The following is a 17,479-nucleotide window of genomic DNA, read 5'->3' as shown; positions in this document are numbered from 1 at the left end:
TAATGCTACTTATAGGAAATGTACTTCTTGATCACTAGAAATTGCTTCTAATAAGTAAGTGTTAAAGTTGCTTTGTCTCTTTTCCTTTTTAATACAAATTTGACTGTGTATGAGAAAACTGTACGTGTAGCTTTAGAATGGGATGTGTGATAAAACCTGCCAGATAGTCTGTGAATCAGATTCTAGCTTGCACAGAACAACATAAGTGTACTTGGATTTTACTGGTTGCGCTTGTGGCTTGCTGGCCAACATGTGCCAAAACCGATTCATGCTATCTTTATCATTAGTATATAATGCTACATCTTAGCAAGGGTATGACTAAGGATGGTAATACTCGCATGGCAAACTCTCAGATATATATTTCATCAGGATGAAATGTTCAACCAAATCTATAATGATGTTGAGCACATTGGATTCCCTGGAGTGGTAGGGTTTAAGTATTCATATGATACATTCTACATTTTATCTGGCTCCTGAGAACTCGGTAACAGTGTAACAATCTTACTTTAATGTGATACAAACCCTGCCTGACTACTTGGCTTTTGCAGAGCAAAAACTAGCCTGAAAACCAATCAGCCATTTTCTGGTTCAAACATCTGCTTCCTACCTGACATGTACAGGTAATTCTAGGCCTATGTCCATTTGTTTAGTGATCAAAGTTATGGTGACTCTGAAAAAATAGATGTACAACTTGTCCTCCAGGTTTGTGTCCTCGCAACACCCCTCCCAGTCATAGAAATCCCAGTTCTTGGGTATCTGATTTGCAGTTACTCGCAATGAGTTGCAGATATATGTTCGCCATTTGTGACCTTCCTTGCTGGCTTCACAAGCCAAGTCGATGGGGAAGCTGGCAGAGAAGGTCACAAGTTGATCCTGCTTTTGTCCCATCTGCAGCACTCATCCTGCTTGCACGTGGCCTGCACCAGCCCATGTTAATCTTCCCCCAGCTCACACACAGTCTACACCGGCTGTCCCCTTGTTTCCCCTCTGGCATCCCCAAGCTCCTTATCTGAGACCTCCACCTCTTCCCATGCCTCTTGGAGTTATGACAGCAAAGAGGAATACCAGTTCTGTTTCTCATCATAACTCCATTGATACAAAATTAGATTTAGTAAATTAGATTTAGTTGTAGCTCCTTTTAATAGCCAAGTGGACTATAATTGAAGAAAGTAATTAAATCAATTAAAAATTAATTTGTTCTTTAGGTTATTTATTTACTTTTTTCATTTTTCCTTCTATTTGCCAGTTTCCAGATGGCAGATGTACTGTTCAGTACCAAGCATTGTAGTGACACAAGAAAATAGACTTTAATTCTCCTCATTTCTGCTGCTACAAGGAAAGATGTTTAGGGAGATTATTATGTAAGATGAAAGAGAACTTTTCCATTAGTAACTTTCTGAACAACTGTTATTAATACTACACCCTTCACAATTAGAATTCAATTTCCTTTCCAGTCATGGTAGTTCTCTTTTTAGCTAGCTCAAATCTCAAATTGTACATGAAATGTGAGGAATGTTTTTCAAAGTAATGTTATTATTTGCAGGAATGATTTTAAGGAAACAACAGGGTGCTATTAGTACACGTCATTTTCCCTATCGGAACAAAATGTAAAAAGTGGCAAAGATTTTTTTTTTTTTAGTAATTTTACTAATTTCTTCGTTGGTTTAAATGAAATACACAATTGTTTGAGACAATATGTGTTTATAATTTTTGCATATTATACTTGGGTTATATACGATAAAATATATACAATTAATGAGATACAGTACTTACAGCAGCAAACCTCACAATGCAGCATTTGTATTTGTGGCAAACCTCACAATGCAGTTTAGAGAACTTTCCATTTCATATGTTCAGTCATTTATCCTATTCTCTCTTTATTACCTAGCAGGCTCTTGCAACAGATGCAGAAGTCTTCAGTGAAAAAGAACTGGAGATAAAAATATTGCAAGATCAGATACAAAAGCTGATACAAGAAAATCGTGAATATCTGGAATCATTAAAGGAAGCACAAGATACAAATAGGTTACAGGTAATTTAGGTTTTCTTCAAGTTACTTAGGAAATATATATAAAATTATATCAATCTTATAGATGATAGCTTAATAACAAGGATAAGAACCAAAAAAAGAATATTACAACCATAAATGCAGTTTGAGAACATTATAATTAGAGTTATCAAGATCTATTCCCATGTAAGTGCATATAACATTGCAATTTTAAATTTAAGTTGAATCCAAATTTCAGTGGCTTTAAGTTCTGCAATTGTGTAGTTTAATAAATGCAATTTTGTTTCATTTCAAGAATGAAAAAATGGTAGAGCAACGACTTATAATTAACCAGCTAAATGACAAATTGGACAAAATGGCAAAAGCATCTGCCTCTAATGGTGCTTCTGGGGATGGACCAGCTGCAATAATATCAACTAAAAGGCCCTATAGTGTCCCATTAACTAAAAGTTTGATGCAGATGAATAACATACCATTAAGATTGGATTCTCGAAAGGTATATATGAAAAAATATTTTATGTTAATAAATATGTTAATAAATATGTTAATAAATATGTTAACCTCCTCCCCCCCAAAATGGGGATTTGATTCATAGAAAGTTATTTTGCCCTACATTGTCCACTGAGTAATTTTTAAACAGAACCTGGATAAAAATATTTATTTTTTTAAAACTTATTTAAAAGGTACACACAAGCCCTCCGATGTATTCCTTAAGTAAAGTTATAGCTGGATTTCAGACCCGTAATCAGATCATGTTGGATCACATAGAAGAGCAAGATGAAGTCCTTCATTATTGCTTTTCTGATCACAGTGATGATGATGATGATGAAAACAATGCCAAGACTAGAAGGAGATTCAGATTTAGGTATGTTTTTAATCATATATAACCTTAGAGCTTGTGATATTTAATGTGTATATCTGTTAGCTCATGTTATGAAAATATATTTAAATTTGAAACAATAATTTTATAGTAGACGGTAAGAAGCTGAACCAACGGTCCACAATGTTTTCCATAACATCTTGTGGGGGATCTTCAAAGGGTCCTCTTTGTGCTGATCTGAGTAAGAGGAGGTTAATAGAGATGGTCCCTCAGTTTGTTAAGTTCTAAGCTAGTTACAGTTTTAAAGATAAACACTAGCACTTTAAATTTTGCTTAGTAGGCAAGTAGCAACCACTGCAGATCCTTCAGCACAGGATCTTTCTGATTTCTGTCCCCTATATCATTTAGTAGGTTTCCTTTTAGGTTTCCTGCCTGAGCAGGGGGTTGGAGTAGATGACCTCCAAGGTCCCTTCCAACTTTTATTATTATTATTATTATTATTATTATTATTATTATTATTATTATTATTATTATTATTATTATTATTATTATTATTATTATTATTATAGCCTAGCTATGACATTATTCCCCAATAATTGCAATTTTTAAATATTTACAAAGGTAGCCCATCTAAACTACATTGCAGTTTAGTTCCAGAATAGCTAATAGAAAGTTCTATTTCTGTAATATGGGACAGTCCTTATAAAACTGTGTCTTTGAATCCTCAATAAACAAGATAGCAAGAAAAAAAGAAAATCGGTATCACATTTTTATTTACTAGCAATACTCACAGCACTGTTTTGTTCATAAAACATTCTTTCACTGTAAAAATACTTACAATTACAGGTAGTCCTCGACTTTATGACCGTAAGTGAGCCCAAAATGTCTGGTGCTAAGTGAGACAGTTAAGTGAGTTTTGCCCCATTTTATGAACCTTCTTGTCATAGTTGTTAAGTGAATCACTGCAGTTAGTAAGTTAATAACACAGTTGTTAAGTGAATCTGGCTTCCCCATCGACTGTATTTGTCAGTTGCCAAGCATCAGAATTTTGATCTCGTGATCATGGGGATGTTACAACGGTCATAAGTGTGAAAAATTGTCATAAGTTTTTTTTTTTAGTGATGTAACTTTGAAAGGTCACTAAACAAATGGTTACAAGTCAAGGTCTACCTGTAATACACTTGTGATCTCAAGCTTAATTTTTTTTTCAAAAAAAATGTCTGCTTTAATTAGACGTTCCTTAAACCGTACATGGACACGGAAGCAGGCTCCTTCTACCTATATAACTGAAGGAAAAGACGTACAACAAAATGCCTGTTCAGAAATTGGAAATCTTTCATCAACAGAAGCTGTTACAGATAAAGAAGGTAAATTGATATACCATTATTATTGTGTCTTACGTAGTCCAAAGAACAAAATGGGAACGGGATTCTGGAAATATGGACTTGTATTCAAAGTAATGCATAATTAATAATTGAGGATGACATTTGTATTATAATATTAACTTATGTTAAATTTCATAGAATATACATATTTGCTCTTTAATATTTTAGTATATTCTGCCTTTCAGTAAAAATATTTTTAAGCAAACAAGTGCTTAAAAACACTAACAGNATAATATAAACATGTCAGTAAAGCTTAAAGACATATTAAAATATACTTTATTATACAGAGAATTAAAACATGTAGCATTTTAAGTTGTAATCAATAAATATGGTAAATCATTATGAATGCCAGCAAATAAAAATTAACATATTATAAGTAACATTTTGATACACATCTCCATATTACTGTATGCTATTTTTGAACACTGTTTACGGTAAGTAAGTTTATCTGCATTGGCCAGTGTACACACCATTAGTTTTCAAACTACCCCTGGAAACTTAAATAACTCACTATGCTATATATGAAATCCCCATAAGTCCTCGACTTATGACAATTGAACCTAAAATTTCTGTTGTTAAGTGAGTCAGTTGTGAATTTTGCCCCATTTTAGGGCCAAAAATTGTTAAGTCTTGCCACATTTGTTAAGTGAATCACTACAGTTGTTAAATTAGTAACACAGTTAAGTGAATCTGGCTACCTCATTGACTTGGGTTGTCAGAAGGTTGCAGAAGGGGCTCATATGAACCCCCTCCCCCCGTGGACATTGCAATCGTAATAAATAAGAGTGAGTTGCCAAGCATCTGAATTTTGATGATGTGACCATGGAAATCTTGAAACAGTCATAAGTGTGAAAAATAGCTATGTCACTTTTTTCAGTGCCATTGTAACTTCGAATGACCACTAAACGAACTGTTGTAAGTCGAGGACTACCTGTAGTTGCGTTCATATATAATCAGTAGCATTCATAAACATTCTGTACTTAACAATAGATAAATAAAATAGATTTCAACATTTAAAAAAAAATCTCTTCTCCAGAAATACAGTTCATTTTATAATATACTTAGCCTAGTTTTGTTCTGTTAGTCCCAAAACGGCTTATGTCTAACATTTTCTGAGAGTATATGTTATATGTTCTTAAAACAGTATACTTTCTTTAAAGGTGCAGATATTGAATTGATCAAGAAAAGTCAGATACTAAATGTACAAAAGTTAAAGAATTCAGAGCTAAAACTTATTGCTGCTAAGCAAAAAATGAATGAACTTACCCTTAATATCAGAATGAAAGAAGAACTTATTAAAGAATTGGTCAAAACAGGTAAATGTATTTTGTGATTTATGCTTTGAATATCAATATATAAAAGAAAAGAACCAAGTTTTATATGAGATAATTATTGCTGTACAGTGCAAAAAAAATATTTTTTAAGGCAGCCTAAAGTCATTGTACAGCATCTGTTAAGATTGGAGCAATCTTCAGTTTTTGAATTTTTATCTAAAACGCATTAAATGATGTTGAACCAGTTATTTTAATTTCGCTGCCTAATCTACCTCATGGTTGTTTTGAGAACAAAATATGTTTATGAGGAACCATCCTTAGTATCACTTTGAATATTTTCTTTTTTTTTTGTAATAAATATGTTAAATGGTTTTTAAAAATGATAATAACAATAGCTGCTACAATGCCAAAAGTCACAAATGATTAATTATTATTTTTAAGGTAATGATGCTCGATCTGTAAGCCAGCAATATTCTCTGAAAATAACACAGCTGGAGCATGAAGCAGAGCAGGCCAAAATTGATTTAGCAGAAACACAAAAGCAGCTGCAAGAGTTAGAGAACAAGGAACTAAGGGACATTGCTGAAAAAGCCAGATTACAGAAAGAATTCAGAAAAAAGATGGATGTAGCAAAACTGAAAGTTCAGGTATTTGCAACTGGGAAATTCATAAAAACCTGTGCAAAATTTGCAAAAAGTATAAAATATCGCACCTCACTCTCAAATAGAGAGTAGATACTTGATACTATCATAATTCATTAATATTGCTAGGTTGTGTGATATAGTAGAACAGATTTAATAGCCACGGCAACAAAGGGACTTAGAACATGAACTGGAGATCAGAAAGCTGCTCGATGGGGGGTTACTACAATGCTTTGTTATCTTGCTATCTAAATCTCTCTCCCAAATATTGATCTTTTCTTCAGAAATGTAGTTTTTTGCTCATTTGCCCTATGCTTCAATTCTTGTCCAAATAATTCCGTATATCATATATAACAGTGGTGGCAAACCTATGGCACGCGTGCCAGAGGCGGCACTCGGAGCCCTCTCTGTGGGCACACGCACCGTCATCCCAGCCCCGCCTCCTCCCACGGCCCCCTCCTCACCAGCAGCCCTCCTGGAGGAGAGCCGCCCCCGGGTGCGGCCCATGCGAAGCAGCACAGCCAAGGACATGGTAGCCGGGCAGCGGGGACAAGACTTCGCCCTTGCAGCCTGTCGTGCACAGATGATGCGGGGCATGGGCAGAGGGCGTGGCCACCATGGCGCTGCTGGGCTGCCTTGGTGATCTGTGGCGGGTCGTGGAGGTGGTGGGTGGCCCAGCGGGCAGGGCGGAGCGGGGACGGGGGTGGGGGGGGCAGTTTTGGGGCACTCAGTCTCTAAAAGGTTCGCCATCACTAATATATAACCTAGATATTAAGAAATATAAGCTATAAAAATTAATTATGGAGCATTTCCAATAATAGATTTGTTTTCTGAAAGTAATGTTCTCCACCTATAAAAATCCTTGATAACTTAATTATTGATGGACTCAATATTGTGCAAAGTACAAGGACATTGACATGATTTTCGTTTTATTTTTATTTTGTGTCTTTCTCTTTAGAAAAAAAAATATAGTTCACTCTTATGCTGAAAATGCCCAAAGCTAGTCACATACGCAATGAACCATAATTAAACAAGGAGCAAGTTAGTAAAACAGTCCAATTGTAAAGCTAACCAAACAATAGAATAGTATTATATAACATAAGATAACAGTAATTGATTAAATAAAATGTACTCTGTGACTTCAGGTCATACAGCAAAAACAGCAGGAAACTAAGAATCTAGCATCATTATCTACCCAGAATGAGAAACGTAGATCAGAACTAGAACAGAATATTAATCACATGAAAAATCAACAAGCCCAATTACAGAAAAAATTGCGGGAGGAGAGTGAAAAAAAGAAAATACTGGAAGCAGGAATTCAGCAGGATCAATCAAAAATCAAGGTAAAAGATTTTCATAAGTAAACTATTACTATGTTTAATGACAATAGTTTCATTTCACTTGATTGTAATACACAACTTCTAAAACACTTCTTCGGTGAATATAAACATATAGTTAATGTATTAATTTTATGGGTAAACAGTTCCACAAAACTATACATTAACTGCATGTCAGTATTCACTGAAGAACATTGTCAGAAATTGTATATTACAGTCAAATTCCAAAAAGGTTCCTAATTCAAATCGTATTTCAATTCTGAATTTACTTGAGATGCCACTAGGTGGGCAAATCCATTTAGTCTTCTTGACAATATTTTTTGTAAATGGTTTTCCATTAGATTACCCCAGAGTCACCAAGCTGGGTTTGTGCCTACAGCTCATGATTTCCTGGTTTTTAGCACGGTGTCGTTAACCATTATACCAAACTCAGATTATGTATAGAAAATCTTAATCAAAATGATACATAAATATTAAATATAAAGGAAAGGTATGACTGTATATGATAATTTATTGTCTTCTGTTAAGGATTATAATACTTTGTGTCTCTAAACATTATGTTTCAAAATAACTGAAATACCAATATTCCAGTAATAATATGTATAAAAAATGTTTCTTTAATTACAGGAACTTCAGCAAAAGACAGAACAGCAGGAGAAGATTCTAAAGCTAAAGGATGAAGAGATTGCTGCATTTAAGAAAAGAAACTCAACTGGGACTCCCCAACAACTGCAGGCAATTGAAGTTTTGTAATGCTAGTCTGCTGAAATGCTTTTGATAGCCTTGTTCTACTCTATCCATAACATGGAACTACTAAATGCCTGGAACGCTGCAACTCTTTATTTATTATTTAATTTCTGTGACTTATACCTGGCTTTTCTCCTCTAAGAAGTATTTTAGGCAGCTAAGTTAAAAAATAATAATAAAAGGTTAACATCAATAATGTAATAAAATGATTTAACAATTAAAAGCTTGGCAAAATGTAGTATTGTTACAGCTTTTCTAAACTGTAAATGGATTGCGGATCTTTTAAACTAAAAGTGATACACTTGAAAAAAAAATGCTTCACTGATAAATCAAAGAAGATTATGAATTTTTTTAGGCAAACAAAATCTTAAGTTTTACCAGTCAGAAGAGGTTGTGTGAATCATTTATCATGCAATCAATCTTTTCTCATTTACAGGATTGCAGATAATCTTGTTTTCCATTTTAGCCCCTATCCAGTATGATTTCGTAGAACTCTGTTATCTTATGGAGAATTTTTTCTTTTTAACTAAGAATAAAGAATAATTCAAAAGTTTATTATTTATTAATCATACTATAAATTGCTTTTTTAGAAGCAGGTGATGGATTCTTTTTTTATAGATGGCACAGACCTCAAACAAAGGACTTCTGGCTTCTTTGTTTGTAAAGCATGATTTCTAATACAAAAATAGCATTTATTTTCTGATGCAACTTAGGGTCTATCTTACGTAATATCAGGGCTTAACTAGTCTTGCCCTTAGCCACTCTCCCAGCTATGGTGTACAGAAAAACTGAAATTCTTTTCTCCTTAGCTTAAAACGCTCTTCAACTTCCCAGATAACCATTCTCTTGGTTGCCAGTTAGTATGTTCTAGGCCAGGGGTAGTCAACCTTGGCTCTTTTATGACTCGTGGACTTCAATTCCCAGAATTCCTGAGCCACCTTAGCTGGCTCAGGAATTCTGGGAGTTGAAGTCCACGAGTCATAAAAGAGCCAAGGTTGACTACCCCTGTTCTAGGCTTTTCGGACAGGTATCCTTTATAACTGGTCGGAGCTGCTACTGGCATTTAGGCATTTCATTTATGGGCGGGGGACAAATGTTTGCTTCCAGTATTACTGTAGCAGGTTGCTGGCACAGCCATAGAGCTGTTTCTGCCTCTTACTTCTACTGTTCTTCTGAAAAAGCTTCTACCTACAGGTAGTCCTCGACTTACAACCACAGTTGCACCCAAAATTTCCATTGCTAAGCAAGACAGCTATTAACAGTTGTTAAGCAAATCACTTCAGTTATTAAGTGAAGCATGCAGTCGTTAAGTGACTCTGGCTTCCCCAATTAACTTTGCTTGTTGGAAGCTGACTGGGAAGGTTACAAATGGTGACCACATGACCCAGGGACAGTGCAGCTGTCATAAATACATGCCAATTGTCAAAGGCAATGGAATTGTACGTTGATACATTTGTAATCTTTAAAAATATACACATACAAAATTTTAAACATCTATGTTCATATTTCTGTTTGTAAAAACACTGAGATGTGTTTTTGTGCATACTATTTTGCAATCACAAGATGTACTGATTTATCTTGTATCTGTCAGATTTGATTTTATAACTTAAAAGGTGTTTTTTTGAGTATATGAACAAATTATAGTTTTATGAGGTATTCCATTTGGCCTGACTAAATTAAATAGTCCTCTGCTATTAATTACAGTATGTCCCACTGAGTTGAGTGTGACTTACTTTTGGTTGATGTGCATAGAATTACACTATAAATGCCAGTTGGAACTTTTAACCCATTGAAAAATAAGCACTGTTTAAACTAGTTTTAGTATTAAAGCTTAGTATTAAATTTAGTATAATTGAAGAGCTAAATTTGTGCATCATTTCTGTTCAATGTAGAAATTAGAAGAGAAAAAGAAATGCTTAGATGAAGAACTAGAAAAGATTTTGCACCAGCATCAAGAGNGAGACTTCACCAATGGATTATTAATATCTAACCTGATCTAGCTGAGAGCCAAGCCAAAACGAGTCATCAAGAGCGGAGACCAAGTTAAGACTGGATTACCAGTAGGAGGGGGCGTGACAAGTTTTGGATACTTGGTCTCAAGAGCAGGCAGACAAAGGAAACCCATTGGTGGAGTCTCCGTCTCCTGTACTGGAGAAAGTTCTATTTCTGTAATATGGGACAGTCCTTATAAAACTGTGTCTTTGAATCCTCAATAAACAAGATAGCAAAAAAAGAAAGAAAATCGATATCACATTTTTATTTACTAGCAATACTCACAGCACTGTTTTGTTCATAAAACATTCTTTCACTGTAAAAATACTTACAATTACAGGTAGTCCTCAACTTTATGACCGTAAGTGAGCCCAAAATGTCTGGTGCTAAGTGAGACAGTTAAGTGAGTTTTGCCCCATTTTATGAACCTTCTTGTCATAGTTGTTAAGTGAATCACTGCAGTTAGTAAGTTAATAACACAGTTGTTAAGTGAATCTGGCTTCCCCATCGACTGTATTTGTCAGTTGCCAAGCATCAGAATTTTGATCTCGTGATCATGGGGATGTTACAACGGTCATAAGTGTGAAAAATTGTCATAAGTATTTTTTTTTAGTGATGTAACTTTGAAAAGTCACTAAACAAATGGTTGCAAGTCAAGGTCTACCTGTAATACACTTGTGATCTCAAGCTTAATTTTTTTTTTAAAAAATGTCTGCTTTAATTAGACGTTCCTTAAACCGTACATGGACACGGAAGCAGGCTCCTTCTACCTATATAACTGAAGGAAAAGAGGTACAACAAAATGCCTGTTCAGAAATTGGAAATCTTTCATCAACAGAAGCTGTTACAGATAAAGAAGGTAAATTGATATACCATTATTATTGTGTCTTACGTAGTCCAAAGAATAAAATGGGAACGGGATTCTGGAAATATGGACTTGTATTCAAAGTAATGCATAATTAATAATTGAGGATGACATTTGTATTATAATATTAACTTATGTTAAATTTCATAGAATATACATATTTGCTCTTTAATATTTTAGTATATTCTGCCTTTCAGTAAAAATATTTTTAAGCAAACAAGTGCTTAAAAACACTAACAGNATAATATAAACATGTCAGTAAAGCTTAAAGACATATTAAAATATACTTTATTATACAGAGAATTAAAACATGTAGCATTTTAAGTTGTAATCAATAAATATGGTAAATCATTATGAATGCCAGCAAATAAAAATTAACATATTATAAGTAACATTTTGATACACATCTCCATATTACTGTATGCTATTTTTGAACACTGCATTAACAAGTTTAAGTAAGTTTATCTGCATTGGCCAGTGTACACACCATTAGTTTTCAAACTACCCCTGGAAACTTAAATAACTCGCTATGCTATATATGAAATCCCCATTCATATATTTGATACATATACAAGTAGTCCTCAACTTATGACAATTGAGCCTAAAATTTCTGTTGTTAAGTGAGTCAGTTGTGAATTTTGCCCCATTTTAGGGGCAAAAATTGTTAAGTCTTGCCACAGTTGTTAAGTGAATCACTGCAGTTGTTAAGTTAGTAACACAGTTAAGTGAATCTGGCTACCTCATTGACTTGGCTTGTCAGAAGGTTGCAGAAGGGGCTCATATGAAAACCCCCCCTGTGGACATTGCAATCGTAATAAATAAGAGTGAGTTGCCAAGCATCTGAATTTTGATGATGTGACCATGGAAATCTTTTTTTTTTTTTTTTACAAATTTTTTATTTCCATGGAAATCTTGAAACAGTCATAAGTGTGAAAAATAGCTATGTCACTTTTTTCAGTGCCATTGTAACTTCGAATGATCACTAAACGAACTGTTGTAAGTCGAGGACTACCTGTAGTTGCGTTCATATATAATCAGTAGCATTCATAAACATTCTGTACTTAACAATAGATAAATAAAATAGATTTCAACATTTAAAAAAAAATCTCTTCTCCAGAAATACAGTTCATTTTATAATATACTTAGCCTAGTTTTGTTCTGTTAGTCCCAAAACGGCTTACGTCTAATATTTTAGGTCTCTCTGAGAATATATGTTATATGTTCTTAAAACAGTATACTTTCTTTAAAGGTGCAGATATTGAATTGATCAAGAAAAGTCAGATACTAAATGTACAAAAGTTAAAGAATTCAGAGCTAAAACTTATTGCTGCTAAGCAAAAAATGAATGAACTTACCCTTAATATCAGAATGAAAGAAGAACTTATTAAAGAATTGGTCAAAACAGGTAAATGTATTTTGTGAGTTACGCTTTGAATATCAATATATAAAAGAAAAGAACCAAGTTTTATATGAAATAATTATTGCTGTACAGTGCAAAAAATTATTTTTTTAAGGCAGCCTAAAGTCAATGTACACCATCTGTTAAGATTGGAGCAATCTTCAGTTTTTGAATTTTTATCTAAAATGTTGTATTAAATGATGTTGAACCAGTTATTTTAATTTCGCTGCCTAATCTACCTCATGGTTGTTTTGAGAACAAAATATGTTTATGAGGAACCATCCTTAGTATCACTTTGAATATTTTCTTTTTTTTTGTAATAAATATGTTAAATGGTTTTTAAAAATGATAATAACAATAGCTGCTACAATGCCAAAAGTCACAAATGATTAATTATTATTTTTAAGGTAATGATGCTCGATCTGTAAGCCAGCAATATTCTCTGAAAATAACACAGCTGGAGCATGAAGCAGAGCAGGCCAAAATTGATTTAGCAGAAACACAAAAGCAGCTGCAAGAGTTAGAGAACAAGGAACTAAGGGACATTGCTGAAAAAGCCAGATTACAGAAAGAATTCAGAAAAAAGATGGATGTAGCAAAACTGAAAGTTCAGGTATTTGCAACTGGGAAATTCATAAAAACCTGTGCAAAATCCACAAAAAGTATAAAATATCGCACCTCACTCTCAAATAGAGAGTAGATACTTGATACTATCATAATTCATTAATATTGCTAGGTTGGTGTGATGTAGAACAGATTTAATAGCCACGGCAACAAAGGAACTTAGAACATGAACTGGAGATCAGAAAGCTGCTCAATGGGGGGTTACTACAATGCTTTGTTATCTTGCTATCTAAATCTCTCTCCCAAATATTGATCTTTTCTTCAGAAATGTAGTTTTTTGCTCATTTGCCCTATGCTTCAATTCTTGTTCAAATAATTCCGTATATCATATATAACAGTGGTGGCAAACCAGAGGTGGCACTCGGAGCCCTCTCTGTGGGCACACGCACCGTCATCCCAGCCCTGCCTCCTCCCACGGCCCCCTCCTCACCAGCAGCCCTCCTGGAGGAGAGCTGCCCCGGGTGCGGCCCATGCGAAGCAGCGCAGCCAAGGACATGGTAGCCGGGCAGCGGGGACAAGACTCCGCCCTTGCAGCCTGTCATGCACAGATGATGCGGGGCATGGGCAGAGGGCATGGCCACCATGGCACTGCTGGGCTGCCTTGGTGATCTGTGGCGGGTCGTGGAGGTAGTGGGTGGCCCAGCGGGTAGGGCGGAGCGGGGACGGGGGGGCAGTTTTGGGGCACTCGGTCTCTAAAAGGTTCGCCATCACTGATATATAACCTAGATATTAAGAAATATAAGCTATAAAAATTAATTATGGAGCATTTCCAATAATAGATTTGTTTTCTGAAAGTAATGTTCTCCACCTATAAAAATCCTTGATAACTTAATTATTGATGGACTCAATATTGTGCAAAGTACCAGGACATTGACATGATTTTCGTTTTATTTTTATTTTGTGTCTTTCTCTTTAGAAAAAATATATATAGTTCACTCTTATGCTGAAAATGCCCAAAGCTAGTCACATATGCAATGAACCATAATTAAACAAGGAGCAAGTTAGTAAAACAGTCAAATTGTAAAGCTAACCAAACAATAGAATAGTATTATATAACATAAGATAACAGTAATTGATTAAATAAAATGTACTCTGTGACTTCAGGTCATACAGCAAAAACAGCAGGAAACTAAGAATCTAGCATCATTATCTACCCAGAATGAGAAACGTAGATCAGAACTAGAACAGAATATTAATCACATGAAAAATCAACAAGCCCAATTACAGAAAAAATTGCGGGAGGAGAGTGAAAAAAAGAAAATACTGGAAGCAGGAATTCAGCAGGATCAATCAAAAATCAAGGTAAAAGATTTTCATAAGTAAACTATTACTATGTTTAATGACAATAGTTTCATTTCACTTGATTGTAATACACAACTTCTAAAACACTTATTTGGTGAATATAAACATATAGTTAATGTATTAATTTTATGGGTAAACAGTTCCACAAAACTATACATTAACTGCATGTCAGTGTTCACTGAAGAACATTGTCAGAAATTGTATATTACAGTCAAATTCCAAAAAGGTTCCTAATTAAAATCGTATTTTAATTCTGAATTTACTTGAGGGTGGGCAAATCCATTTAGTCTTCTTGGCAATATTTTTTGTAAATGGTTTTCCATTAGATTACCCCGGGGTCACCAAGCTGGGTTTATGCCTACAGCTCATGATTTCCTGGTTTTTAGCACGGTGTCGTTAACCATTACGTATACCAAACTCAGATTATGTATAGAAAATCTTAATCAAAATGATACATAAATATTAAATATAAAGGAAAAGTATGACTGTATATGATAATTTATTGTCTTCTGTTAAGGATTATAATACTTCGTGTCTCTAAAAATTATGTTTCAAAATAACTGAAATACCAATATTCCAGTAATAATATGTATAAAAAATGTTTCTTTAATTACAGGAACTTCAGCAAAAGACAGAACAGCAGGAGAAGATTCTAAAGCTAAAGGATGAAGAGATTGCTGCATTTAAGAAAAGAAACTCAACTGGGACTCCCCAACAACTGCAGGCAATTGAAGTTTTGTAATGCTAGTCTGCTGAAATGCTTTTGATAGCCTTGTTCTACTCTATCCATAACATGGAACTACTAAATGCCTGGAATGCTGCAACTCTTTATTTATTATTTAATTTCTGTGACTTATACCTGGCTTTTCTCCTCTAAGAAGTATTTTAGGCAGCTAAGTTAAAAATAATAATAAAAGATTAACATTAATAATGTAATAAAATGATTTAACAATTAAAAGCTTGGCAAAATGTAGTATTGTTACAGCTTTTCTAAACTCTAAATGGATTGCGGGTCTTTTAAACTAAAAGTGATACACTTGAAAAAAAATGCTTCACTGATAAATCAAAGAAGATTATGAATTTTTTTTAGGCAAACAAAATCTTAGTTTTACCAGTCAGAAGAGGTTGTGTGAATCATTTATCATGCAATCAATCTTTTCTCATTTACAGGATTGCAGATAATCTTGTTTTCCATTTTAGCCCCTATCCAGTATGATTTCCTAGAACTCTGTTATCTTATGGAGAAATTTTTCTTTTTAACTAAGAATAAAGAATAATTCAAAAGTTTATTATGATTAATCATACTATACAGTAAATTGCTTTTTTAGAAGCAGGTGATGGATTCTTTTTTTGTAGATGGCACAGACCTCAAACAAAGGAGTTCTGGCTTCTTTGTTTGTAAAGCAGGATTTCTAATACAAAAATAGCATTTATTTTCTGATGCAACTTAGGGTCTATCTTACGTAATATCAGGGCTTAACTAGTCTTGCCCTTAGCCACTCTCCCAGTTATGGTGTACAGAAAAACTGAAATTCTTTTCTCCTTAGCTTAAAATGCTCTTCAGCCTCCCAGATAACCATTCTCTTGGTTGCCAGCTAGTATGTTCTAGGCCAGGGATAGTCAACCTTGGCTCTTTTAGGACTCGTGGACTTCAATTCCCAGAATTCCTGAGCCAGCTTAGCTGGCTCAGGAATTCTGGGAGTTGAAGTCCACGAGTCCTAAAAGAGCCAAGGTTGACTACCCCTGTTCTAGGCTTTTCGGCCAGGTATCCTTTATAACAGGTCGGAGCTGCTACTGGCATTTAGGCATTTCATTTATGGGTGGGGGACAAATGTTTGCTTCCAGTACTACCGTAGCAGGTTGCTGGCACAGCCATAGAGCTGTTTCTGCCTCTTACTTCTACTGTTCTTCTGAAAAAGCTTCTACCTACAGGTAGTCCTCGACTTACAACCACAGTTGCACCCAAAATTTCCATTGCTAAGCAAGACCGCTATTAACAGTTGTTAAGCAAATCACTTCAGTTGTTAAGTGAAGCGTGCAGTCGTTAAGTGACTCTGGCTTCCCCCATTAACTTTGCTTGTTGGAAGCTGACTGGGAAGGTTACAAATGGTGACCACATGACCCAGGGACAGTGCAGCTGTCATAAATACATGCCAATTGTCAAAGGCCCAAATTCTGATCACATGACCAGGGGGATGGTGCAACAATCGTAGCTGTGAAAAACAGTCATAAGTCACTTTTTTCAACATTGTTGTAACTTCAAATGGTCACTAAACGAATGGTTGTAAGTCAAGGACTACCTGCACTTGCACTTCCTGTCTCTTTCTGAATGCTGGCTCTGATCCCTCAGCAGGAGGACAAGCTATGCAACTCCCCATTCCCTCTCTTCAGCACATACCAATGCAATGTTCTTGTGTTCCTTTTCTGCTCTCCCTGTGGAATTGTATGTTGATACATTTGTAATCTTTAAAAATATACACATACAAAATTTTAAACATCTATGTTCATATTTCTGTTTGTAAAAACACTGCGATGTGTTTTTGTGCATACTATTTTGCAATCACAAGATGTACTGATTTATCTTGTATCTGTCAGATTTGATTTTATAACTTAAAAGGTGTTTTTTTTAGTATATGAACAAATTATAGTTTTATGAGGTATTCCATTTGGCCTGACTAAATTAAATAGTCCTCTGCTATTAATTACAGTATGTCCCACTGAGTTGAGTGTGACTTACTTTTGGTTGATTTTATTTATTTATTTATTTATTTTATTTATCAAATTTATACCCCGCCCTTCTCCTAACGGACTCAGGGCGGCTTACAGCCAGTTAAAACAGATAACTAATACAATAATACTAAATTTAAAATGTGATTAAAATGAAATATATTCATTATTGGCCATTTCTTTTTAAAATTATTTTAAAACCAAATTAAAATACCCCTTAGGCCAGTCCGGCTAGCTTAAATAGCCATGTCTTGAGGGCGCGGCGGAAGGAGGGGAGATCCGGAATCACCCGGATCTCTGGGGGTAGTTCGTTCCAAAGGGTGGGGGCTCCAACAGAGAAGGCCCTCCCCCTGGGGGT

General features: G+C 34.8%; 1 protein-coding gene across 1 annotated transcript in view; it reads left to right on the top strand.

The window, feature by feature from the left end:
* Positions 1 to 1,693: 1,693 nt before the first annotated feature.
* LOC107284443 (kinesin-like protein KIF27) overlaps positions 1,694 to 17,479 on the top strand; it is a 23,848-nt gene continuing 8,062 nt past the window's right edge. Inside the window, exons 1-11 of the mRNA XM_029283442.1 lie at positions 1,694 to 2,032; positions 2,304 to 2,504; positions 2,692 to 2,873; positions 4,062 to 4,195; positions 5,374 to 5,529; positions 5,929 to 6,134; positions 7,274 to 7,356; positions 12,314 to 12,474; positions 12,876 to 13,081; positions 14,197 to 14,394; positions 15,011 to 15,118. Of these exons, the coding sequence (XP_029139275.1) occupies positions 2,313 to 2,504; positions 2,692 to 2,873; positions 4,062 to 4,195; positions 5,374 to 5,529; positions 5,929 to 6,134; positions 7,274 to 7,356; positions 12,314 to 12,474; positions 12,876 to 13,081; positions 14,197 to 14,394; positions 15,011 to 15,118 (1,626 nt within the window). The 5' untranslated portion in view covers positions 1,694 to 2,032; positions 2,304 to 2,312. The remainder of the gene's footprint in view (positions 2,033 to 2,303; positions 2,505 to 2,691; positions 2,874 to 4,061; positions 4,196 to 5,373; positions 5,530 to 5,928; positions 6,135 to 7,273; positions 7,357 to 12,313; positions 12,475 to 12,875; positions 13,082 to 14,196; positions 14,395 to 15,010; positions 15,119 to 17,479) is intronic.

Source organism: Protobothrops mucrosquamatus, unplaced genomic scaffold, assembly GCF_001527695.2.
Source record: "Protobothrops mucrosquamatus isolate PMUCROS unplaced genomic scaffold, P.Mucros_1.0 scaffold91, whole genome shotgun sequence".
Lineage (NCBI taxonomy): Eukaryota > Metazoa > Chordata > Lepidosauria > Squamata > Viperidae > Protobothrops > Protobothrops mucrosquamatus.
This window is presented reverse-complemented; position numbering and strand designations above follow the sequence as displayed.